Source organism: Arvicola amphibius, chromosome 2 (assembly GCF_903992535.2).
Source record: "Arvicola amphibius chromosome 2, mArvAmp1.2, whole genome shotgun sequence".
NCBI lineage: Eukaryota > Metazoa > Chordata > Mammalia > Rodentia > Cricetidae > Arvicola > Arvicola amphibius.
The window spans coordinates 57,939,322-57,966,737 of NC_052048.2; the positions used below are offsets into that span (position 1 = coordinate 57,939,322).

At 42.3% G+C, this 27,416-nt stretch overlaps 2 protein-coding genes and 3 pseudogenes across 2 annotated transcripts; all 5 read right to left on the reverse strand.

Annotated features, from left to right (window-relative positions):
• Nucleotides 1-1,630: 1,630 nt before the first annotated feature.
• Nucleotides 1,631-2,715, reverse strand: LOC121676932 (annotated as a pseudogene).
• Nucleotides 2,716-2,848: 133 nt separating this feature from the next.
• LOC119807155 (vomeronasal type-1 receptor 48-like) lies at nucleotides 2,849-3,787 on the reverse strand. Its single transcript, XM_042054528.1, has one exon. It carries the CDS (start codon nucleotides 3,785-3,787, stop codon nucleotides 2,849-2,851), a length of 939 nt encoding a protein of 312 aa, XP_041910462.1.
• An 8,475-nt stretch (nucleotides 3,788-12,262) lies between these two features.
• LOC119807156 lies at nucleotides 12,263-13,003 on the reverse strand (annotated as a pseudogene).
• Nucleotides 13,004-13,424: 421 nt separating this feature from the next.
• Nucleotides 13,425-14,363, reverse strand: LOC119807158 (vomeronasal type-1 receptor 48-like). The gene has a single exon (XM_038319292.1). It carries the CDS (start codon nucleotides 14,361-14,363, stop codon nucleotides 13,425-13,427), a length of 939 nt encoding a protein of 312 aa, XP_038175220.1.
• Nucleotides 14,364-22,773: 8,410 nt separating this feature from the next.
• LOC119807159 lies at nucleotides 22,774-24,359 on the reverse strand (annotated as a pseudogene).
• Nucleotides 24,360-27,416: the final 3,057 nt, after the last annotated feature.

Genomic DNA, 27,416 nt, shown 5'->3' on the forward strand with positions numbered 1-27,416 from the left:
CAGAAGGAGAGAGAACATGAGAAGGAAAGTCAGGACCGTGAGGGAACCTCCAGCTGGCGACAGATGGGGAAGGTGACTGAGCCCCACATTGGAGCACTGGACTGAGCTCCCAGGGTCCTGGTGAGGAGCGGGGTGGGGGGCGAGAACATGAGGGAGAAAGTCAGGAACGAGAGGGGTGCGTTCACTCATGGAGACGGTGGGACAGAACTAATGGGAGATCACCAACTCCAGTTGGAATGGGACTGATGGATCATGCGACCAAACCCGTCTCTCTGAATGTGGCCAACAGCGGGGGCTGACTGAGAAGCAAAGGACAATGGCTCTGGGCTCTGATTCTTCTGCATGGACGGGCTCTGTGGGAGCCTTCTCAGCTTGGTCGATCACCTTCCTGGACCTGGGGGGAGTTGGGAGGACCTTGGTCTTAGCATAGAGTGGGGAACCCTGATGGCTCCTTGGCCTTGAGAGGGAGGGAGGGAAGGTATGGGTGGAGGGGAGGGGAGGGAAGGGGGAGAAGGAGGGGAGGGAAGGGGGAGGAGGGGGGAGGGAAGGGGAGGAGGAGGGAAGGAGATGGAAATTTTTAAATATAAAAAAATAAACCATGAGAAAAAAATTTAAATACTGTGTGTTCCACCCTCTCTCAGTCAATCTACATAATATTTTTTTTCTCTCACTGAGTTATCTTACTTTGTGTAGCAACTTCATGGTTTGTTTATGTTCCAATATGGCAGAAAAAAGCAAAGGAAGACACACCCAAGCTGAAGCTTGGTTGTAAATATATGTGTAATTCCTTTTCTTTTGGAACAATGACTATTTATGATTAGAAATGTTAAATAGATATAACAGAGGAAGTTGAAATATTGAGAAATATTAGAAGTTGTCTATAGAGATAATTTTTTCCCAGAAAGTGCCATAGTCATTCAGTCCCAAAGACATACAGAGTCCTATATTAATTATATACTGTTTGATCTATTAGATCAGGCTTATTATTATCTAGCTCTTACAACTTGAATTCAACCATAATTCTGATCTATCTTTAGCCATTTGGCTTGATACGTTTTCTCACTCAAGCATTCTCATCTTATTTCATCTACACCTGGCTGATGAATGTATCTCTGTTCCTCTTCCCAGAATATTCCTAGTCTGGTAACCCTGCCTATAATTCCTGCCTGGCTACTGACCAATTAACATTTTATTAAACAAATACAAGTGATGAATCTTTACAATGTACAAAAGCATTATCGCACAGCAGTGGTCACATACTTAAAAGTAGTATGGGATATCCCTGGTCATGATATGTAAGAGCCTTCACACAGGACTCATTAAAAGACTCATTGTTATGTATATATAAAAATTCATATATAGAGAAAGATAGATAGATACAAAAAATGTTATATATCAAGTAGCCTACATGTATGATATAAGATATAAGTCTTACCACATCTCCAAGGGTATGTGGTCTAATTTCCTGTTACATATTTAACACCACATAGCTTAAAGTAAATAATTATAATAGAAAAAACAAAACTTTATATATTCATGTATACCAAAGCACATAGATACTATGCCATGATTGACAGCTCTAATGCCATCACATTGGCTCTTCTTAAAGGAACTTGCAAACATTTAATATTCATACATTTATCAGCCTCTCACACAGGGACATCAAAAATGATCTATATGTTTTTCAGTGCTCATAAACACCAAAGGACTGACAGTGGCATAGCTATGGACTACAAAATGTTGGATGCAGTAAAATGTTGGATCACCCAGGAGCATAGCTCTTGAGCAGGAGACAATGCTGTCCAGGATTGACATCAGCACAAAGACGCTCAAGAGCAGCCAGATGAACTAGGTGACCCTTACCTCGGGAGATGCTTTTGGAGAGAGGCTGGTGCTGTGAAGATGCTGGGACAGCTTCTTTGCCTGCACAGGAGAATTAGCCTGTACCCATTGGAGAGGGCCATGAGACTAATAAGAAAGGCTTCTCTGTGTGCCAGCAGTATGGAAAATGTACTTTGCATGACGTAACTCATTGATAAAAAAAACTAGAATTAGGTACCATACATATAGTTTCCCAAGGTCAAAATGTGTGTGGTCATAATAGACACTAAGAGGTGATTGACTATGGACCTATAGGAGACATTCATGGGTAGAAGAACAATAGGATGTGATAGGGAGATTTGTGCTTGAACTTTGCTAAACAGGAGCTTCTGGGACTGAAGATGATAGCCTGGAAGACACTCAACAGGCTGATGGTACACAGGGAGAGACCCCTAAAAAAGCTGTATGAGCAGACAAGGAATTTACATATAATGTTCCTATCCCCGCCAGGAAATCAAAATGTCTGTAGCTATGATCATAAACAATAACATGTGGATTAGGACAAAGAGATCAATGGGCAGGACATCAATTACTAGGATGACATATTAGTTGATTCAAGTATAAATACTTAACCAAAAATTTTGATTATGCTTGCCTCTGTAGTAAAGTCTGTGGTTTTGTGAAGACAGAGGCAGTCTGGGGATGCAGTCTGAGGGCAGGATCACCACTTCAGTTTGAGTATTGGTAGAAGTAAAAAGAGCTCTCTAATGACTGGCACCCTGCTTCTCTGGTCTTCAGCAGTAACCCCTGTATATACCTCTGGGTTTTTATTATTAATACCAATTAGAATTCATACTGCAGGTGTTCTCCCCTTTCCCTGTCTTTCTTACCCATCTAGACAAAGTCTCTACTAACACCACATCCAGGCTCTTCAGTACTAAACCCTGAGGATCCTCCATTCTCTGTATCTTGTTGTTATCGGTGCTTATGCGTGACCAAAACCAAATTCTTTGTGGAGGCTATGATATTACACTATGGCGACTGTCCTCTCACATATGGACAAAAAAAGGACAATTATATCCTTTTCAGTGCTGATGAACACAAAAGGACTGACTGAGGCATAGCTATGGCTCACAAGCATCAGGATAAGGTAGAATATGGGATCATCTTTGAAGATATGCCTTGAGAATATCATAAAGCTATCTAAGATACACATGAGCACAAAGAAGCACAAGAGCATCAGGATGATCCAGGAGGCCTTTTGCTCTGGTGATGCTTTTGGAGAAGAGCTGGTGATGTGAAGATGCTGGACCTGTTTCTTGTGCCTGCGCAGGAGAATCAGCATGTACCCACTGGAGAAAACCATGATACCCATAACTAAAACTTCCCTGAGGATGAACGATGTGGACATTACATATTTCATTGGGAAACTGAAATGTACAAGAGAGCAGGATCCAGTAATATACAGTAGGTGGTTTGAAGTCACATTAGGAGTCTTAACCATGAAGATAAAAAGGTAAGTGGAAAAGGAAGAATAGACAGAACAAAGGGCAAACAGAGACCATAAGTTGTGACATGGGGATAATTTTCTTTTGAACTTTGCTAACCAGGAGTTTCTGGGGCTGAGAGTGATGGCCTGGAGCACACTCAGCAAGCAGGTGGCACAAACAGAGAGACCCCTCAAAAATCTGTATAGGAAGAGAAGAGTTTTACATGTATTATTGTCCCATCCTTGATGAAATATGAAAATATCAGTAGCTATGATGCTCGCAACCAGCAGCATCAGAAGGTGGATTGCAGCCAAGAAGCCAACGGGCAAGTCAGTGAGTCTGGGCTTGTGCTCACTACTGAGTGCAAGGACATGGAAGAGGAGAAGGACACTGTTGCCTGAGATTCCAATGCTTATCTCAGAGAAGATGGTGTTTCTAATGTTAGTGTAAGTGTACAGCTTGATCTTCTGACTCATCTTACGTGGTCAAAAAGCACAGAGTAAACCTTGTGGGCAAAAATCAAGAGACCCCTCATGCCAGACAGCCTTGACCGTGAATCTTAACCAATGCTATCACCTTGGGAATACATGACCAGTTGAGTTCAGTTCATCCTTCTCCATTTTAATCCTCTACGTAAGCTCACCCCAACCTCAGAAGACACCCTTTGTCCCCATTGTCCTAGTGCTTTTCCAGTGTCGTTGTTCTCTGTCCTTTGTGAGGCTCCCTTGCACATGGGCATTCATGGAAACCAACAACTGTGCATCACAGCACACACTGCCATTTCCACTGCTGCTGTGATTGCGTCTCTATGAACTGTCCTATTCTCCCCTGCAGAGTTCTCATCATCAGGGACACAAGCAGCTGTTGGTGGTGAATTTGAATTAGGAAGACTGCATAAACTAGAAATGCCACCTTCACAGGACAGAACGCCCATGGGCTTGACATGAATAGGGTCGTTTATTTCAGTGCCCTCTTTGTTCTGTTCCTTTACTACCAAATATTCCTAATAAAGTTTTATTAAAATGGTGAGAATTGTGATCCCTAGTAGACTAGTTCAAATTCTCCCCGTGACCTGCCATTTTCTCAGAGCGTAGCTTTGAGGACTCTGAGGCAGAGTTCCAGACACCTCCTCTAGATCATGTGGACAGCCATGTGCCTGTATCTGGAATACATTGGGAGTGACATGCAAGGAAGTCTACACACCAAGCATGAAGTGTGTCCAGCACATGATGGTCTCTGTGAAGTGTTGGCTGATGCCTTTCTCATGTATGCCTTATTGTGTAGCACGGGAGAGTTAAGGCAGCAATGTTAATGATGTTCAGCTCCATCTGTACCTGAAATGAAAAAGACAGAAATGAGGGAAGAAAGCAAGGGCAATGTGACATCTGCACAAACCTCTACAGAGCTCCAATGTGCTTTCCTTTTTTGAATCCTGCTGTTTCTCTGTTCACCTTGACCATGTTTCAGTACAAGCAAGCTTTTGGTCACTATCAAATATCAGCCAAACACAGGTTCTAATTTTTTCTCATTTAGTATGAGAATTGAGAGTGACTCTGTGAATTCATACAGAACTACAATTACAGTAGCTTCAGGGCCATTCATTCCATCATGTGGTGCCAGAGAAAGGAAAAGCACCCAAGCCAACATGAAATGTGAAATCCTTAGGATTCTGACGTCATCTCTCCTGCAAGTGAGTGCTGTTATTTCTCCAGACTCAAAGGTCATGACTCTAAAATTTCTACCAGGAAGTTTGTAAAATGGTCTGCTGGCAGAATGTCTCGAATAGACCACGTGTTTGATTTCATGTAGCGTCATCCATACAAAGCAGGTGGTGCAAAAAACAAGGACATGTGTGGTGGTGCATGCTGGTAGGCTAGTCTTAAGAGGTAGAGACAGGAGGATAACAATTTTAGACATAGATATGAAAGCTTGATCCCGAGTCAATCCTCAGAACGCATGGAAGGTAGAGAGAGAACCAACTCTACAATGTTTTTCTAGCACACATGAGAGCACTAACATTTTATAGTTTGTCCAGTGAGATGGCCTTAGAATAGATGTCATTTAAAAATGTAGGATATAAGATGAAGCTATTGTATAATAATTTAGACCATGTGAACATATCATCTGGTATTAAGGGAAAGAAAACATATTAAAATCAATAAACATACGGGTTTATTTAAAAATTCAGAATGCTGATGAAAAATTGGTGAAAATATTTTTAAAGACAATATCCAAATATAAAAATTTTATACTATCACAAGAAGAGTTAATCGATTACCAGATAAATAGACTGGGTATTCTATATAGCAATGGTATCTTGGGTGAATAGTTAGATTAAATTATTTCCATTTAATTCTGAATGTCCCTATAAAATATAAAGGTATTTTTCAGGTCCCAGTTAATGGAGGAGAAGGGAACGAGGAGAAAGATCAATTTTCCAAAAGGAAAATAATTTTCTGCACACATGTATTGTGTTCAGAATGGATTTTCTTGAAATGATCCTGGGGAAATCACAGTGAAGTGGCAATAAAGGTTCTATGAGACTCCAAGTTCCATGTAACACACTGTCACCAGTCCAGGATGACCTCTGTAGACTTACAGAATAGATGCTGAGTATACAAGCATGTGTATATGTGTGTTTATGTGTTGAAATACATGAAGTTCATGTTAGATAACACATGCACTGAAACACTCTAAAATATGAGCTTGAAGGGGCAGGGGAATGGCGCCAAGGAAAAGAGCACTGGTTGAGGAAGCAGAAGATCTGAGCGTGGGCCTCAACACCCACAAAAAAAGACTAAAAAGACTAGTGTGGGAGACTGAGAGAAGGCTCAGCAGTTAAGAGCACATACTACTCTCGCAAGTAACTCAGGATTGGTTCCCAGTTTCCACAACAACCAGCTTCCAAGTGCTTCTGACTCACTCTAGCTCCAGGGTATCCGATGCCCTATTGTGGACTCTGTGTATATCTGCACACCTGTCTGAACACACACACACACATGCACACACAGACACACAGACACATACAATGCAATTAAATATGAACTACAAATCTTGGCTGTAGAGATTGCTCAGCGGTTAAGAGCACTGCTCTTCTATCAGAGGTCGTGAGTTCAATTTCCAGTAGCCACATCGTGGCTCACAACTGTCTTTAGCTGTACCCCATGGGATCTGATACCTGTTTCTGATGTGCAGATGTACTTGCAGACAAAGCACTCATTTACTGACAATACGTACATAAACAAAAACAAATAAAAAACTAAATAAAAATGTAAAGACAGGCTAATCTGAAACATACATTTTAGCCTTGGTATATAACATGTTATTATTGCCAAATACTCAGTTTTTACTTAGCTCTTTTTAGTTCATAAAAAAACATAAAGAACAAAGAGAAGAAAGAGAAAGAGAAGGGGACGGAGGGAACCTTTATTCTTACACAGATATCTCATTGTCAAACTCCTGTGTGCTGTGTTTCATTACCTATAAAATCTCATGTTCACTGTCACTTCAGAAACCACAGCCCTGAAACCTTAAGTTCTTTAGAAAACAAGGCAGAGGCAGAGGCCTTGACCCTCAGTGATATTCTCAACATCTTGTCTTCAGAAAACACTGCTTTGAAACAACTGGAAGAGCTTTTCTGGAGGTGGAATTCCACAGCACCAAGAGAAAGTTCTCCTCCTTTCTACAAAGCACAGAACAGGGATAGGGACATAATTTTATATAATAATGGGCACCAGTTTGCCAGGAGACATACAACTCCCTCTCATTGTACACTATGTCCACATTTTGCAGGACACCCAATTGCATCCATTCAATTTCTACATCAAAGCAAACATGGTGACAAATTCTTTACATATTTCAAAGTAAGTCCTGTGAAGAAAGATGCTGCCGGCTTGGCTAATGTGTCAGTGTTATGGAGAGCATTCTCAGAATTGTGCACCCTTCAGGAAACAAGCTATAAGGCCTCTCGTGGCCTGTCCTACCCTCCCAGATCAGCACCTCAGTTCACATCTGCCCAGCTCAGCATGGTCTTTGTGGTCAGCAAACACAACAGAAATTCTATGACCTCAGCAGGGTGATTTAAGGGGCACTTCTCAACATAGAACTTGGAGGGAATATGCTGAGATGGCTCTGGGAAGGCCTCTTGTGTCCTGCAAAGAGAAAGGGTTGGTGTTCTGAATATAAGGGCTTAAGTAACAGAGAAATCATGGGGCTTTGTGAAATAAGAACCATGAGAGAGGACACACTGGGAAAGACAATAGAAAGGCTTAAAAAACAGAAGAGAAGACAAAACCGCACTGGGATGAAGAAATGTCCAGAAGGATCCTGAGCATTTCCTGCTAGAAATGGCTGTGAGGGCTTCAACTGCTCAGGACTACAGAATTAGAATCCCCTCCCTGTACTGCAAAGAGCCAGGAAGTCATGACTGTAGATACTGCGTCATTCTGTCTTTACCCAAATCATAGACAACCCGAGGTCACTGACATCATCAAATAGTTCTCAAACCAGTGACCAGTGGTCAGGACAATGACCTGAACTTGGGATCTGGAGGGAAGTGGAGAGTGGAAGGGAAAGAAGAAACCTTTGCAGTCCCTAGTGCCTGCTGGGTGCCTAGGGCCCTGTGGGTGCACTGCACCCAGGGAGAAGACAGTCAGGAGTAATGGCTGCTTCCTCCTCTGTAGCATATATACAGCCCACCCATCATCTGGTGCTGAGAGCAAACAGAGCATCGTCTATGTCAGGGCTGAGGAATGACTGTCCACCCTTATTTTTATGAAATATGCCCTTGATTTTGCCAACTTCCTACAGCTCACCTCTGCTGTTTTTATCTGGATTTAAATCTTCTGATGTTACCTGTGCTCTCCCACTTTTCCCTCTATGGCTATTTTCTGTCCACTAGCCACTGGTTCTGCCTCCTGACTTCACGTTTTCATGTAATTAACACAGTCTCAGGTTTACACTATGATCAGAATCCAGCGATGCATCCTTAGCATGTGGTCGTCATTCTCACCCCTGCCGTGAGACAATACAAAATGCATGGGGTGGTCTGGAAAGGGAACCTGCTCCTGCCTCCTACATGTGGGCTTAGGAGGAGGTGAGGCCAGTATCCTCTGTGTGTTGCACAGTTCGACCTGCAAAGCTGGAACTACACTAGAGAGATGGTTGGTGTATCAGGAGAGGCAAGCCATCACCAAGCAGAGGCCAGCTCTGTGTTCAGAGAGGCCATGAATAAATCAACATCAGTAATAGGATGAGCAAAATCACAAGCAATATTGGGCTCAGAAATGAGAGCTATTTCTGCAAAACTGCTGAAATTAGCCTTCACGTTTGTTTTTGTAATTGAAATGATTACAGGCCTTCCCAGGGCTCAAGCCTGCAGCCAGAATGTTCACTAAGTGTTTGCATACTCCTCCAGAAACTGAAGTAGGGCAGCTTTGCTTTAAAGTGAGAGAGAGAAATCTGCAGAGCCTGGCCACAGACGCCACTGTCAGCTCTGGGAAAGTCACAGGGGCTGCAGAAGAACCTGCTGTCCTGATCCGCCCCACAATGCAGTCACAGCCAAGACTGGCTTTCTCCCTAAGTGGCTTTGCCCTCCTTGTCACACGCACTGTGAGTAACAGTAAAAGTACTGAGCATTGAGTTTATCTTTCTAGAAAAACGTGCAGTTTGGGAAAATATGAAAGCTGTGCACAGAGCAAAGGAAATGAATGAGATAGTCTGTCCCGTCGGCTTCTCTGAAGAGAGGAAGGGCCATGAATTTCCCCTAGCAGAGGAATGGGAAGTGATTTTTATTTCAGTTAATTGAACATAAAGATTGTTTCCCCCAAGGTCTGTACTTACCAGTTCCTGGTTCCTCAGGGTCCGGAGAGATCATCATATTCTCTTTGTGTTGTGTGGTTAGGTGTCTGAAGTTTTTCCTCCATGGTCTCCTCCGCTGACATTTCTTAACTTCTTTTTATTTTATTTGCTGGGCAGCGACCAACACCACAAGTTGGTAACTTTTGAAGGTGAACTGAGGAAGAAAAATATATGAGAAAACTTGGTTATATACTTTGTAGTAGTGAGACAATATTCTCTAAGAGATGAAATTGGGGTGGGACTCATTTCAAAAGATCCTGAAATTATTTTTAATTGCCCTATCTACAGAAGTCATTTATAATACTCATATTTGGGATATGACAACCACAGATGCTAAGAGGGTTTGAATTGAAATGTGAAAAGAAAACATCGATTCTCTTATTGTACATATTAAAAGTGCACACATGTAACATGAATGCCGACACAGCTAGTCCACGTGAAATTTTACAGTCAAATCAGGCTTAAGATTAATGCAATGTCATTGGAAGATTCTAAATTACAGAACCAAACATCCTTCACTGCGAACCCCTCGTTCGTGCAGTACACAGTCCCCTGTGCCGAGGGGCTGCCAGAGCTCAGCATCTCCTGCAGAAGCTGAAAACCTCTCTGAGCCCCACTGTTCTTCCTCTGCCTGGGACCCGACCACCTTCCAAGTCTGCACTGTGCAGAGCACTTACCCAGATGGACATGACAGGGGAGAGTCTCTGCCTGAGGAGATCTGCACAGGCTTGGGTTACTGGTGCCTTTGATGCCTCTCTGAAACCTGCAGTTCTAATGCCTGTGTGTGACTAAGATCCCGTTGGGGCCCTGAGAAACATGGCATCCCTGGTGGGAATTTTGTCTGTCTGTTAGTTTTACTACATTGCATCCTAGAAAACATCAAAGTGAGGTGGGTGGGGTGGGTGCTGGGCTCAAACTTTCCTCATAAACTCCCATGACACATCTGCCAGAGAAATGCAAGGGTCACATCACATAGGCGACCCAAACTTTGCTCATTTTTAACTTCCTATGTAACTGGTCGCTACCAATTACAGACTTTTTAATTTCTCTGCATTAGGAAGAGAGGTTTGGATGCTTCCATGAGTTGTCTGCGACTCTGAAATTCCCATACTTTTCCCAAAGCTCCCAGCATTTGCCATTTCATATGACAGTCAGTGTCAGTGCTACTCTGGTGTGTGATTGTGGTGTCTCATTGTGTGTTTCATGCTCTTCACCCAGGGGCATGAAGTAATACTAAACCTTTCCCTTGCATATTTTCCATACGTTTATTTGTGCATTTTTTTTAATGAAAATGTTCTTTATTTTTGTTTTTGGTGTTGCTGCTGTTGTGTGCTGGCCTGGACTCACTCCTGTCTCTCATGCTGTCCTTGTACTTGCTGTCCTGTTTCCACTGCGGTGCTACAGACTTCAGCCACCAAGCCCCTCTGCTCACGTGTTTTAGGCATCTTACTGCTGTGTGGTTTCTTTCTAGTCAACCAAACTATTGATATTTTAAACGTTCTCTCGCATCACCTTGCTAAACACCATTCCATTGGGTAACACGCAGGCTGGTCTGGACGCTGTGACTCACTCAAAGTGTGGACAGGACATGGAACAGACCTCCAGTCTTTCTCTTCCCACTCAACTCCAGGTGTGAATGGTTTCATGTTCATGACAGTGCCTCACATTTTGCTGGGTAAAGTATGTCTCTGAGTGTGTGCTAAGCTGTGTGAATTTTTTCACTGAGTGTATGTTCACCTGTGTGAAGTGTGCCTCTGAGTGTGTTCAGCTGTGTGAAATGTTTGGGTAAGTGTGTACATGTGTGAAGGATGTCTCTGAGTGAGTGTTGGGTTGTATGATGTGTGCCTCTGAGTATGTTCAGTTATTTGAACTGTGTCGAAGTGTGTTGGTCTGTATGAAGTGTGCCTCTGAGTCCGTTCAGCTGTGTATTACTGTTTGGGTTCCCCTGGATGCAGTGTGTCTCTGAAGAGGTCCTAGATATAAATATGTAGGCGCACTAGAATCTGACAGTTCTCGCGGACTTGGATTGATGTTGCAGCTGAGTAATTATCTATGTCTAATTCACTATTTAAATTTGCATGTTTTGACCCCATCAAAAGTACTTTGCCTTTTGTCTCTATCAGATTGACTCCTTGAAGCTCTGTCTTTTGTTAGTAATTCACTGAGATGTGGAGTCGTGTCTCTCACTGGCATGGTAAGATGTTGAAGCTGTTCCTCGTGTACCAAGACTAACATTCTTTAGCATTGGGAAGACATCTCCTGGCACCTCTAGACAGTGGCTCTCCTACCTTTGACTATGACTATTTTAAATCCAGTTATATGAGCATCATTGTGCAAATAACAGTGTGGTCGTCTGCATATAGTTTTTATCTCCATGTGTATGTGTTTTGTGGATCATGTAATAATTTATTCTCAAAACAACATGTCGTTATGTAGCTTTCCAAAATATAAACAACTGCAGCAACTGAATTATTGAAAATGTCATAAGCTCTTACATGTTTAGTGTACCAGACTGTGCCAGAGAGATGGCTCAGCAGGCCAGGATGCTGTTTCCTAGAGGACTCAAATCTGATTGCCTTCTCCTACTTTGGGTGGGCCATAACGGCCCATAACTCTAGCTCTAGAGTATCTGATAACTCTGACATCTATGGGCATTTGCATCCATGTAGACACACAGAAACACACACACACATGCACGCATGCACACACACACACAGTGAGAGTTAAAAGTTAGAAATTTTTGTTTAAAAAATTAAAAGGAATGTGCTAACTCAGGTCAAGTGAGAACCACCTCACAGGTCTTTTTGGAAAACCCATGGAGAAATAGAAACTTCACATGATAACTGAGGGGCCTGCAGTTTAATTTTCTTTATATTACCTGCCATCCACACATGGTAAACAGATTCAATGGAAAAATGATGATTTCATATTTTAGTTTAAGGCACAGATTGTTCCCACCATGTCACAATTCACAGCTCTAATGACAGCATATTGTTTATATTAAGGGATCATACCATCACTGAATAATCAAATATTTATTGTCCTCCCACACATTGATCTCAAAAGCTTAATTATATGCTTTTCAGTACTAATCAGCACAAAAGGACTGACTGTGGCATAGCTATGCAACACAAGAATCTGCATACAGTAGAATATTGTGCCATCCTTGAACTTCATTCTTGAGTAGATTATAACAATGTCCAAAATGTAGAAAACCACGAAGAAGCTCATGAGCAGCAGGATGGTCCGGGTGGCCCTTAGCTCTGGAGATGCTTTTGGAGAGAGGCTGGTGCTGTGAAGATGCCAGGACAGCTTCTTGTGCCTGCACAGCAGAGTCAGCATGTACCCGCTGGAGAGGGCCATGAGACCAATAAGAAAGGCTTCCCTGAGTGCCAGCAGTGTGGAAAATGTACTTCACATGACATAATTCATGGATAAAAGATACTAGAATTAGGTACCATATGTATAGTTACTCAAGGTCAAAATGTGTATAGTCATAATAGACACTAAGAGATGATTGACTATGGACCTACAGGAGAAACTCATGGGTAGAAGAGCAATGAGATGTGATAGGGAGATTTGTGCTTGAACTTTGCTAAACAGGAGCTTCTGGGACTGAGGATGATAGCCTGGAGGACATTCAACAGGCTGATGGTACACAGGGAGAGACCCCTAAAAGTTCTGTATTAGTAGACGAGGAATTTACATATAATGTTCCTATCCCTGCTAGGAAATCAAAATGTCTGTAGGTATGACTCCAATGATCAGAAGCAATAATATGTGGATTAGGGTCAAGAGATCAATTAGCAGGTCATCAATTACTTGGATGACATATTAGTCGATTCAAGTAAAAATACTTTACAAAGAATTTTGATTATGCTTGCCTCTGTAGTAAAATCTGTGGATTGGTAAAGACAGAGGCAGTTTGGGGATGCAGTCTGAGAGCTGGGTCACCTCTTCAATTTGAGTATTGGTAATGGTAAAAGAGCTCTCATGACTGGCAACCTGCTTCTCTGGTCTTCAGCAGTAACCCCTGTATATGCCTCTGGGTTTTTATTATTAACACCAATTAGAATTCATACTGCAGGTGTTCTTCTCTTTCCCTGTCTTTATTATCCATCTAGACAAAGTCTCTCACTAAGATCACATCCAGCTTTTTGAGTACCAGACCCCGAGGATCCTCCATTCTCTATATCCTGTTGTTATAGGTGCTTTTGCATGGCCAAAACCAACTTCTGTGTTGAAGCTGCGATATTACACTCTGGTCACTGTCCTCTCACACATGGACCTCAAAAGGCCAATTATATCCTTTTCAGTGCTGATGAACACAAAAGGACTGACTGAGGCATAGCTATGGCCCACAAGCAACAGTATAAAGTAGAATATTGGATCATCTTTGAACATATGCCTTGAAAATATCATAGAGCTATCCAAGATACACATGAGCACAAAGAAGCACAAGAGCATCAGGATGGTCCGGGAGGCCCTTTGCTCTGGTGATGCTTTTGGAGAAAAGCTGGTGATGTGAAGATGCTGGACCTGCTTCTTGTGCCTGCACAGGAGAATCAGCATGTACCCACTGGTAAGAACCATGATACCCATAACTAAAACTTCCCTAAAGATGAACGATGTGGACATTACATATTTCATAGGAAAACTGAAATGTACAAGAGAGCAGGATTCAGTAACATACAGTAGGTGGTCTGAGGTCACGTTAGGGGTCTTAACCATGGAGATAAAAACGTAACTGGAAAAGGATAAATAGACAGAACAAAGGGCAAACAAAGACCATAAGTTGTGACATGGGGATAATTTTCTTTTGAACTTTGCTAAACAGGAGTTTCTGGGGCTGAGAGTGATGGCCTGGAGCACACTCAGCAAGCAGGTGGCACAAACAGAGAGACCCCTCAAAAATCTGTATAGGAAGAGCAGAGATTTACATGTGATGTCGTCCCATTCTTGATGAAATATGAAAATATCAGTAGCTATGATGCTCGCAACCAGCAGCATCAGAAGGTGGATTGCAGCCAAGAAGCCAACGGGCAAGTCAGTGAGTCTGGGCTTGTGCTCACTACTGAGTGTGAGGACATGGGAGAGGAGAAGGACACTGTTGCCTGAGATCCCAATGCTTATCTCAGAGAAGACGGTGTTTCTAATGTTAGTGTAAGTGTACAGCTTGATCTTCTGACTCATCTTACGTGGTCAAAAAGCACAGAGTAAACCTTGTGGGCAAAAATCAAGAGACCCCTCATCCTAGTCAACCATGACCATGAATCTTAACCAATGCTATCACCTTGGGAATGCATGACCAGTTGAGCTCAGTTCATCCTTCTCCATTGCAATCCTCTACGTCAGCTCACCCCAACCTCAGAAGACACCCTTTGTCCCCATTGTCCTAGTGCTTTTCCAGTGTCATTGTTCTCTGTCCTTTGTGAGGCTCCCTGCACATGGGCATTCATGGAAACCAACAACTGTGCATCACAGCACACACGGCCGTCCCCACTGCTGCTGTGAGAGCGTCCCTATGAACTGTCCTGTTCTCCCCTGCAGAGTTCTCATCATCAGGGACACAAGCAGCTGTTGGTGGTGAATTCGAATTAGGAAGACTGCATAAACTAGAAATGCCACCTTCACAGGACAGAACGCCCATGGGCTTGACATGAATAGGGTCGTTTATTTCAGTGCCCTCTTTGTTCTGTTCCTTTACTAACAAAGATTCTTAATAAAGTTTTATTAAAATGTTGAGAATTTTGATCCCTAGTAGACTAGTTCAAATTCTCCCCGTGACCGGCCATAGTCTCAGAGCGTAGCTTTGAGGACTCTGAGGCAGAGTTCCAGACACCTCCTCTAGATCATGTGGACAGCCATGTGCCTGTGTCTGGAATACATTGGGAGTGACATGCAAGGAAGTCTACACACCAGTCATGAAGTGTGTCCAGCACATGATGGTCTCTGTGAAGTGTTGGCTGATGCCTTTCTCATGTATGCCTTATGTGTGTAGCATGGGAGAGTTAAGGCAGCTCTGTTAATGATGTTCAGCTCGATCCGTGCCTGAAATGAAAAATACAGAAATGAGGGAAGAAAGCAAGAGCAATGTGACATCTGCACAAACCTCTACAGAGCTCCAATGTGCTTCCTTTTTTGAATCCTGCTGTTTCTCTGTTCACCTTGACCATGTTTCAGTACAAGCAAGCTTTTGGTCACTATCAAATATCAGCCAAACACAGGTTCTAATTTTTTCTCATTTAGTATGAGAATTGAGAGTGACTCTGTGAATTCATACAGAACTACAATTACAGTAGCTTCAGGGCCATTCATTCCATCATGTTGTGCCAGAGAAAGGAAAAGCACCCAAGCCAACATGAAATGTGAAATCCTTAGGATTCTGATGTCATCTCTCCTGCAAGTGAGTGCTGTTATTTCTCCAGACTCAAAGGTCATGACTCTAAAATTTCTACCAGGAAGTTTGTAAAATGGGCTGCTGGCAGAATGTCTCTAATAGAACACATGTTTGATTTCATGTAGCATCATCCATACAAAGCAGGTGGTGCAAACAACAAGGACATGTGTGGTGGTGCATGCTGGTGGGCTAGTCTTAAGAGGTAGAGACAGAAGGATAACAACTTTAGACATGGACATGAAAGTTTGATCTCGAGTCAATCCTCAGAACCCATGGAAGGTAGAGAGAGAACCAACTCTACAATGTTTTTCTAGCACACATGAGAGCACTAACATTTTATAGTTTGTCCAGTGAAATGGCCGTAGAATAAATGTCATTTAAAAATATAGGTTATAAGATGAAGCTATTGTATAATAATTTAGACCATGTGAACATATCATCTGGTATTAAGGGAAAGAAAACATATTAAAATCAATAAACATATGGGTTTATTTAAAAACTCAGAATTGTGATGAATACGTGGTGAAAATATTTTTAAAGACAATATCCAAATATAAAAATTTTATACTATCACAAGAAGAGTTAATCGATTACCAGATAAATAGACTGGGTATTCTATATAGCATGGTATCTTGGGTGAAGTTAGATTAAATTATTTCCATTTAATTCTGAATGTCCCTATAAAATATAAAGGTATTTTTCAGGTCCCAGTCAATGGAGGAGAAGGGAACGAGGAGAAAGATCAATTTTCCAAAAGGAAAGATAAGGAAAATAATTTTCTGCACACATGTATTGTGTTCAGAATGGATTCTCTTGTAATGATCCTAGGGAAATCACAATGAAGTGGAAATAAAGGTTCTGTGAGACTCCAAGTTCCATGCAACACACTGTCACCAGTCCAGGATGACCTCTGTAGACGAACAGAATAGATGCTGAGTATACAAGCATGTGTATATGTGTGTTTATGTGTTGAAATACATGCAGTTCATATTAGATAACACATGCACTGAAACACTCTAAATGATTAGCTGCAAGGGGCCAGGGAATGGCGCCAAGGAAAAGAGCACTGGTTGAGGAAGCAGAAGATCTGAGCATGGGCCTCAACACCCACAAAAAAGACTAAAAAGACTAGCGTGGGAGACTGAGAGAAGGCTCAGCAGTTAAGAGCACATACTGCTCTCTCAGGTAACTCAGGATTGCTTCCCAGTTTCCACAACAACGAGTTTCCAAGTGCTTCTGACTCACTCTAGCTCGATGGGATCCGATGCCCTATTGTGGATTCTGTGTACATCTGCACACCTGTATGAACACACACACACTTGCACACACAGACACACACACACACACAATGCAATTAAATATGAACTAAAAATCTCGGCTGTAGAGATTGCTCAGCGGTTAAGAGCACTGCTCTTCTATCAGAGGTCGTGAGTTCAATTTCCAGTAGCCACATCGTGGCTCACAGCTGTCTTTAGCTGTAACCCCATGGGATCTGATACCTGTTTCTGATGTGCAGATGTACTTGCAGACAAAACATTCATTTACTGACAATACGTACATAAACAAAAACAAATAAAAAACTAAATAAATATCTAAAGACAGGCTAATCTGAAACATACATTTTAGCCTTGGTATATAACATGTTATTACTGCCAAATACCCAGTTTTTACTTAGCTCTTTTTAGTTCATAAAAAAACATAAAGACAAAGAGAAAAGAGAGAAAGAGAAGGGGACAGAGGGAACCTTTATTCTTACACAGATATCTCATTGTCAAACTCCTGTGTGCTGTGTTTCATTACCTATAAAACCTCATGTTCACTGTCACTTCAGAAACCACAGCCCTGAAACCTTAAGTTCTTTAGAAAACAAGGCAGGGGAAGAGGCCTTGAACCCTCAGTGATACTCCTAACATCTTGTCTTCAGGGTACACTGCTTTGAAACAACTGGAAGAGCTTTTCTGGAGGTGGAATTCCACAGCACCAAGAGAAAGTTCTCCTCCTTTCTACAAAGCGCAGACCAAGGATAGGGAAAAAATTTTATATATTAATGGGCACCAGTTGGCCAGGTGACACACAACTCCCTCTCATTATACACTATGTCCACATTTTGCAGGACACCCAATTGCATCCATTCAATTTCTACATCAAAGCTAACATGGTGACAAATTCTTTACATATTTCAAAGTAAGTCCTGAGAAGAAAGATGCTGCTGGCTTGGCTAATGTGTCAGTGTTATGGAGAGCATTCTCAGAATTGTGCACCCTTCAGGAAACAAGCTATAAGGCTTCTCGTAGCCAGTCTACCCTTCCATATCAGCACCTCAGTTCACATCTGCCCAGCTCAGCATGGTCTTTGTGGTCAGCAAACACAACAGACATTCTATGACCTCAGCAGGGTGATTTAAGAGGCACTTCTCAACATAGAACTTGGAGGGAATATGCTGAGATGGCTCTGGGAAGGCCTCTTGTATCCTGCAAAGAGAAAGGGTTGGTGTTCTGAATATAAGGGCTTAAGTAACAAAGAAATGATGGGGCTTTGTGAAATAAGAACCATGAGAGAGGCCACATTGGGAAAGACAATAGAAAGCCTTAAAAAACAGAAGAGAAGGAAAAAACCGCACTGGGATGAAGAAATGTCCAGAAGGATCCTGAGCATTTCCTGCTAGAAACGGCTGTGAAGGCTTCAACTGCTCAGGACTACAGAATTAGAATCCCCTCCCTGTACAGCAAAGAGCCAGGAAGTCATGACTGTAGATACTGCGTCATTCTGTCTTTACCCAAATCATAGACAACCCGAGGTCACTGACATCATCAAATAGTTCTCAAACCAGTGACCAGTGGTCAGGACAATGACCTGAACTTGGGATCTGGAGGGAAGTGGAGACTGGAAGGGAAAGAAGAAACCTTTGCAGTCCCTAGTGCCTGCTGGGTGCCTAGGGCCCTGTGGGTGCACTGCACCCAGGGAGAAGACAGTCAGGAGTAATGGCTGCTTCCTCCTCTGTAGCATATATACAGCCCACCCATCATCTGGTGCTGAGAGCAAACAGAGCATCGTCTATGTCAGGGCTGAGGAATGGCTGTCCACCCTTATTTTTATGAAATATGCCCTTGATTTTGCCAACTTTCTACAGCTCACCTCTGCTGTTTTTATCTGGATTTAAATCTTCTGATGTTACCCGTGCTCTCCCACTTTTCCCTCTATGGCTATTTTCTGTCCACTAGCCACTGGTTCTGCCTCCTGACTTCAGGTTTTCATGTAATTAACACAGTCTCAGGTTTACACTATGATCAGAATCCAGCGATGCATCCTTAGCATGTGGTCGTCATTCTCACCCCTGCTGTGAGACAATACAAAATGCATGGGGTGGTCTGGAAAGGGAACCTGCTCCTGCCTCCTACATGTGGGCTTAGGAGGAGGTGAGGCCAGTATCCTCTGTGTGTTGCACAGTTCGACCTGCAAAGCTGGAACTACACTAGAGAGATGGTTGGTGTATCAGAGAGGCAAACCATCACCAAGCAGAGGCCAGCTCTGTGTTCAGAGAGGTCATGAATAAATCAACATCAGTAATAGGATGAGCAAAATCACAAGCAATATTGGGCTAAGAAATGAGATCTATTTCTGCAAAACTGCTGAAATTAGCCTTCACGTTTGTTTTTGTAATTGAAATGATTACAGGCCTTCCCAGGGCTCAAGCCTGCAGCCAGAATGTTCACTAAGTGTTTGCATACTCCTCCAGAAACTGAAGTAGGGCAGCTTTGCTTTAAAGTGAGAGAGAGAAATCTGCAGAGCCTGGCCACAGACGCCACTGTCAGCTCTGGGAAAGTCACAGGGGCTGCAGAAGAACCTGCTGTCCTGACCCGCACCACAATGCAGTCACAGCCAAGACTGGCTTTCTCCCTAAGTGGCTTTGCCCTCCTTGTCACACGCACTGTGAGTAACAGTAAAAGTACTGAGCATTGAGTTTATCTTTCTAGAAAAAACGTGCAGTTTGGGAAAATATGAAAGCTGTGCACAGAGCAAAGGAAATGAATGAGATAGTCTGTCCCGTCGGCTTCTCTGAAGAGAGGAAGGGCCATGAATTTCCCCTAGCAGAGGAATGGGAAGTGATTTTTATTTCAGTTAATTGAACATAAAGATTGTTTCCCCCAAGGTCTGTACTTACCAGTTCCTGGTTCCTCAGGGTCCGGAGAGATCATCATATTCTCTTTGTGTTGTGTGGTTAGGTGTCTGAAGTTTTTCCTCCAAGGTCTCCTCCGCTGACATTTCTTAACTTCTTTTTTTTTATTTGCTGGGCAGGGACCAACACCACAAGTTGGTAACTTTTGAAGGTGAACTGAGGGAGAAAAATATATGAGAAAACTTGGTTATATACTTTGTAGTAGTGAGACAATATTCTCTAAGAGATGAAATTGGGGTGGGACTCATTTCAAAAGATCCTGAAATTATTTTTAATTGCCCTATCTACAGAAGTCATTTATAATACTCATATTTGGGATATGACAACCACAGATGCTAAGAGGGTTTGAATTGAAATGTGAAAAGAAAACATCGATTCTCTTATTGTACATATTAAAAGTGCACACATGTAACATGAATGCCGACACAGCTAGTCCACGTGAAATTTTACAGTCAAAAAAAAGGAATACAGGCTTAAGATTAATGCAATGTCATTGGAAGATTCTAAATTACAGAACCAAACATCCTTCACTGCGAACCCCTCGTTCGTGCAGTACACAGTCCCCTGTGCAGAGGGGCTGCCAGAGCTCAGCATCTCCTGCAGATGCTGAAAACCTCTCTGAGCCCCACTGTTCTTCCTCTGCCTGGGACCCGACCACCTTCCAAGTCTGCACTGTGCAGAGCACTTACCCAGATGGACGTGGCAGGGGAGGGTCTCTGCCTGAGGAGATCTGCACAGGCTTGGGTTACTGGTGCCTTTAATGCCTCTTTGAAACCTGCAATTCTAATGCCTGTGTGTGACTAAGATCCCGTTGGGGCCCTGAGAAACATGGCATCCCTGGTGGGAATTTTGTCTGTCTGTTAGTTTTACTACATTGCATCCTAGAAAACATCAAAGTGAGGTGGGTGGGGTGGGTGCTGGGCTCAAACTTTCCTCATAAACTCCCATGACACATCTGCCAGAGACATGCAAGGGTCACATCACATAGGCGACCCAAACTTTGCCTATTTTTAACTTCCTATGTAATTGGTCGCTACCAATTTCAGACTTTTTAATTTCTCTGCATTAGGAAGAGAGGTTTGGATGCTCCCATGAGTTGTCTGCGACTCTGAAATTCCCATACTTTTCCCAAAGCTCCCAGCATTTGCCATTCCATGTGACAGTCATTGTCAGTGCTGCTCTGGTGTGTGATTGTGGTGTCTCATTGTGTGTTTCATGCTCTTCACCCAGGGGCATGAAGTAATACTAAACCTTTCCCTTGCATATTTTCCATACGTTTATTTGTGCATTTTTTAATGAAAATGTTCTTTATTTTTGTTTTTGGTGTTGTTGCTGTTGTGTGCTGGCCTGGACTCATTTCTGTCTCTCATGCTGTCCTTGTACTTGCTGTCCTGTTTCCACTGCGGGGCTACAGACTTGAGCCACCAGGCCAATCTGCTCACGTGTTTTAGGCATCTTACTGCTGTGTGGTTTCTTTCTAGTCAACCAAACTATTAATATTTTAAACGTTCTCTCGCATCACCTTGCTAAACACCATTCCATTGGGTAACACGCAGGCTGGTCTGGACGCTGTGACTCACTCAAAGTGTGGACAGGACATGGAACAGACCTCCAGTCTTTCTCTTCCCACTCAACTCTAGGTGTGAATGGTTTCATGTTCATGACAGTGCCTCACATTTTGCTGGGTGAAGTGTGTCTCTGAGTGTGTGCTAAGCTGTGTGAATTTTTTCACTGAGTGTATGTTCACCTGTGTGAAGTGTGCCTCTGAGTGTGTTCAGCTGTGTGAAATGTTTGGGTGTGTACATCTGTGTGAAGGATGTCTCTGAGTGAGTGTTGGGTTGTATGATGTGTGCCTCTGAGTGTGTTCAGTTATGTGAACTGTGTCGAAGTGTGTTGGTCTGTATGAAGTGTGCCTCTGAGTCCGTTCAGCTGTGTGTTACTGTTTGGGTTCCCCTGGATGCAGTGTGTCTCTGAAGAGGTCCTAGATACAAATATGTAGGCGCACTAGAATCTGACAGTTCTCGCGGACTTGGATTGATGTTGCAGCTGAGTAATTATCTATGTCTAATTCACTATTTAAATTTGCATGTTTTGACCCCATCAAAAGTACTTTGTCTTTTGTCTCTATCAGTTTGACTCCTTGAAGCTCTGTCTTTTGTTAGTAATTCACTGAGATGTGGAGTCGTGTCTCTCACTGGCATGGTAAGATGTTGAAGCTGTTCCTCGTGTACCAAGACTAACATTCTTTAGCACTGGGAAGCCATCTCCTGGCACCTCTAGACAGTGGCTCTCCTGCCTTTGACTATGACTATTTTAAATCCAGTTATATGAGCATCATTGTGCAAATAACAGTGTGGTCGTCTGCATATAGTTTTTATCTCCATGTGTAAGTGTTTTCTTGATCATGTCATAATTTATTCTCAAAACAACATGTCGTTATGTAGCTTTCCAAAATATAAACAACTGCAGCAACTGAATTATTGAAAATGTCATAAGCTCTTACATGTTTAGTGTACCAGACTGTGCCAGAGAGATGGCTCAGCAGGCCAGGATGCTGTTTCCTAGAGGACTCAAATCTGATTGCCTTCTCCTACTTTGGGTGGGCCACAACGGCCCATAACTCTAGCTCTAGAGTATCTGATAACTCTGACATCTATGGGCATTTGCATCCATGTAGACACACAGAAACACACACACACATGCACACACGCACACACACACACACACACACACACACAGAGTTAAAAGTTAGAAATTTTTGTTTAAAAAATTAAAAGGAATGTGCTAACTCAGGTCAAGTGAGAATCACCTCACAGGTCTTTTTGGAAAACCCATGGAGGAATAGAAACTTCACATGATAACTGAGGGTCCTGCAGTTTAATTTTCTTTATATTACCTGCCATCCACACATGGTAAACAGATTCAACGGAAAAATGATGATTTCATATTTTAGTTTAAGGCACAGATTGTTCCCACCATGTCACAATTCACAGCTCTAATGACAGCATATTGTTTATATTAAGGGATCATACCATCACTGAATAACAAATATTTATTGTCCTCCCACACATTGATCTCAAAAGCTTAATTATATGCTTTTCAGTACTAATCAGCACAAAAGGACTGACTGTGGCATAGCTATGCAACACAAGAATCTGCATACAGTAGAATATTGTGCCATCCTTGAACTTCATTCTTGAGTAGATTATAACAATGTCCAAAATGTAGAAAACCACGAAGAAGCTCATGAGCAGCAGGGTGGCCCGGGTGGCCCTTAGCTCTGGAGATGCTTTTGGAGAGAGGCTGGTGCTGTGAAGATGCCAGGACAGCTTCTTGTGCCTGCACAGCAGAGTCAGCATGTACCCGCTGGAGAGGGCCATGAGACCAATAAGAAAGGCTTCCCTGAGTGCCAGCAGTGTGGATAATGTACTTCACATGACATAATTCATGGATAAAAGATACTAGAATTGGGTACCATATGTATAGTTACTCAAAATGTGTATGGTCGTAATAGACACTAAGAGGTGATTGAGTATGGACCTACAGGAGAAACTCATGGGTAGAAGAGCAATGAGATGTGATAGGGAGATTTGTGCTTGAACTTTGCTAAACAGGAGCTTTTGGGACTGAGGATGATAGCCTGGAGGACATTCAACAGGCTGATGGTACACAGGGAGAGACCCCTAAAAGTTCTGTATTAGTAGACGAGGACTTTACATATAATGTTCCTATCCCCGCCAGGAAATCAAAATGTCTGTAGCTATGACTGCAGTGATCAGAAGCAATAATATGTGGATTAGGGTCAAGAGATCAATTAGCAGGTCATCAATTACTTGGATGACATATTAGTTGATTCAAGTATAAATACTTTACAAAGAATTTTGATTATGCTTGCCTCTGTAGTAAAATCTGTGGACAGAGATTTTACTACAGACAGAGGCAGTTTGGGGATGCAGTCTGAGGGCAGGGTTACCTCTTCAGTTTGAGTATTGGTAATGGTAAAAGAGCTCTCATGACTGGCAACCTGCTTCTCTGGTCTTCAGCAGTAACCCCTGTATATGCCTCTGGGTTTTTATTATTAACACCAATTAGAATTCATACTGCAGGTGTTCTTCTCTTTCCCTGTCTTTATTATCCATCTAGACAAAGTCTCTCACTAACACCACATCCAGCTTTTTGAGTACCAGACCCCGAGGATCCTCCATTCTCTATATCCTGTTGTTATAGGTGCTTTTGCATGGCCAAAACCAACTTCTTTGTTGAAGCTGCGATATTACACTCTGGTCACTGTCCTCTCACACATGGACCTCAAAAGGCCAATTATATACTTTTCAGTGCTGATGAACACAAAAGAACTGACTGAGGCATAGCTATGGCCCACAAGCAACAGTATAAAGTAGAATATTGGATCATCTTTGAACATATGCCTTGAAAATATCATAGAGCTATCCAAGATACACATGAGCACAAAGAAGCACAAGAGCATCAGGATGGTCCGGGAGGCCCTTTGCTCTGGTGATGCTTTTGGAGAAAAGCTGGTGATGTAAAGATGCTGGACCAGCTTCTTGTGCCTGCACAGGAGAATCAGCATGTACCCACTGGTAAGAACCATGATACCTATAACTAAAACTTCCCTGAAGAAAAAAAATGTGGACATTACATATTTCATAGGAAAACTGAAATGTACAAGAGAGCAGGATTCAGTAACATACAGTAGGTGGTCTGAGGTCACGTTAGGGGTCTTAACCATGGAGATAAAAACGTAACTGGAAAAGGATAAATAGACAGAACAAAGGGCAAACAAAGACCATAAGTTGTGACATGGGGATAATTTTCTTTTGAACTTTGCCTAAACAGGAGTTTCTGGGGCTGAGAGTGATGGCCTGGAGCACACTCAGCAAGCAGGTGGCACAAACAGAGAGACCCCTCAAAAATCTGTATAGGAAGAGCAGAGATTTACATGTGATGTCGTCCCATTCTTGATGAAATATGAAAATATCAGTAGCTATGATGCTCACAACCAGCAGCATCAGAAGGTGGATTGCAGCCAAGAAGCCAACGAGCAAGTCAGTGAGTCTGGGCTTGTGCTCACTACTGAGTGCGAGGACGTGGAAGAGGAGAAGGACACTGTTGCCTGAGATCCCAATGCTTATCTCAGAGAAGACAGTGTTTCTAATGTTAGTGTAAGTGTACAGCTTGATCTTCTGACTCATCTTACGTGGTCAAAAGCACAGAGTAAACCTTGTGGGCAAAAAGCAAGAGACCCCTCATCCTAGTCAACCATGACCATGAATCTTAACCAATGCTATCACCTTGGGAATGCATGACCAGTTGAGCTCAGTTCATCCTTCTCCATTGCAATCCTCTACGTCAGCTCACCCCAACCTCAGAAGACACCATTGTCCCCATTGTCCTAGTGCTTTTCCAGTGTCATTGTTCTCTGTCCTTTGTGAGGCTCCCTGCACATGGGCATTCATGGAAACAAACAACTGTGCATCACAGCACACACTGCCGTCCCCACTGCTGCTGTGATTGTGTCCCTATGAACTGTCCTGTTCTCCCCTGCAGAGTTCTCATCATCAGGGACACAATCAGCTGTTGGTGGTGAATTCGAATTAGGAAGACTGCATAAACTAGAAATGCCACCTTCACAGGACAGCCAGAAAACGGCCCATGGCTTGACATGAATAGGGTCGTTATTTCAGTGCCCTCTTTGTTCTGTTCCTTTACTAAACAAAGATTCTTAATAAGTTTTATTAAAATGTTGAGAATTGTGATCCCTAGTAGACTAGTTCAAATTCTCCCCGTGACCGGCCATTGTCTCAGAGCGTAGCTTTGAGGACTCTGAGGCAGAGTTCCAGACACCTCCTCTAGATCATGTGAACAGCCATGTTTCTGTGTCTGGAATACATAATGAGTGACATGCAAGGAAGTCTACACACCAGTCTTGAAGTGTGTCCAGCACATGATGGTCTCTGTGAAGTGTTGGCTGATGCCTTTCTCATGTATGCCTTATGTGTGTAACACGGGAGAGTTAAGGCAGCTCTGTTAATGATGTTCAGCTCGATCCGTGCCTGAAATGAAAAAGACAGAAATGAGGGAAGAAAGCAAGAGCAATGTGACATCTGCACAAACCTCTACAGAGCTCCAATGTGCTTTCCTTTTTTGAATCCTGCTGTTTCTCTGTTCACCTTGACCATGTTTCAGTACAAGCAAGCTTTTGGTCACTATCAAATATCAGCCAAACACAGGTTCTAATTTTTTCTCATTTAGTATGAGAATTGAGAGTGACTCTGTGAATTCATACAGAACTACAATTACAGTAGCTTCAGGGCCATTCATTCCATCATGTGGTGCCAGAGAAAGGAAAAGCACCCAAGCCAACATGAAATGTGAAATCCTTAGGATTCTGACGTCTTCTCTCCTGCATGTGAGTGCTGTTATTTCTCCAGACTCAAAGGTCATGACTCTAAAATTTCTACCAGGAAGTTTGTAAAATGAAAATAAAAACACAACATACCCAAACCTATGGGACACTATGAAAGCAGTGCTAAGAGGAAAGTTCATAGCTCTAAGTGCCCACATTAAAAAAAAAAACAAAAACAGAGAAAGCTCACAGTAGAGACTTAACAGCACAACTGAAAGTTCTAGAAAAAAAGAAGAAGCAGACTCACCCAGGAGGAATAGAAGATTGGAAATAATCAAACTGAGGGCTGAAATCTACAAAACAGAAACATAGAAAACAATCCAAAGAATCAATGAAACAAAGGCTGGTTCTTTGAGAAAGTCAACAAGACTGACAAACCTTTATCCAAACTAATCAAAAGGCAGAGAGAACATGCAAATTAACAAGATCAGAAATGGAAAGGGGGACATAACCACAGACACTGAGGAAATTCAGAGAATCATTAGATCTTACTACAAAAGCTTATATGCTACAAAGTTGGAAAATGTAAAAGAAATTGACTTGTTTTTAGATCAGTACCACTTACCAAAATTAAATCAAGAGCAGGTGAACAATTTCAACACACCTATAAGTCATTAGGAAATAGAAGATGTCTTAAAAAACCTCCCAAACAAAAAAAGCCCAGGACCTGATGGTTTTAAGTCAGAATTTTATCAGAAATTCCAAGAAGATCTGATACCTATTCTCCTTAATGTGTTTCACATAATAGAAACAAAAGAGTCATTGCCAAACTCTTTTTACGAAGCTACAGTCACCCTGATTCCAAAGCCACACAAAGACCCAACCAAGAAAGAGAATTACAGACCAATCTCACTCATGGACATCGATGCAAAAATTCTCAATAAAATTCTGGCAAACAGAATCCAAGAATACATTAAAAATATTATCCATTATGATCAAGTAGGCTTCATCTCAGAGATGCAGGGCTGGTTCAACATATGAAAATCTATCAATGTAATCCAAAATATAAATAATCTGAAAGAAAAAAACCATATGATCTTTCATTAGATGCGGGAAAAGCATTTGACAAAGCTAACACCCCTTTATGATAAAGGTTTTGGAGAGGTTAGGGATACAAGGATCATACCTAAATATAATGAAAGCAATATATAGCAAGTCAACAGCTAATATCAAAATAAATGGAGAGAAACTCAAAGCCATTCCACTAAATTCAGGAACAAGACAAGGCTGTCCACTCTCACC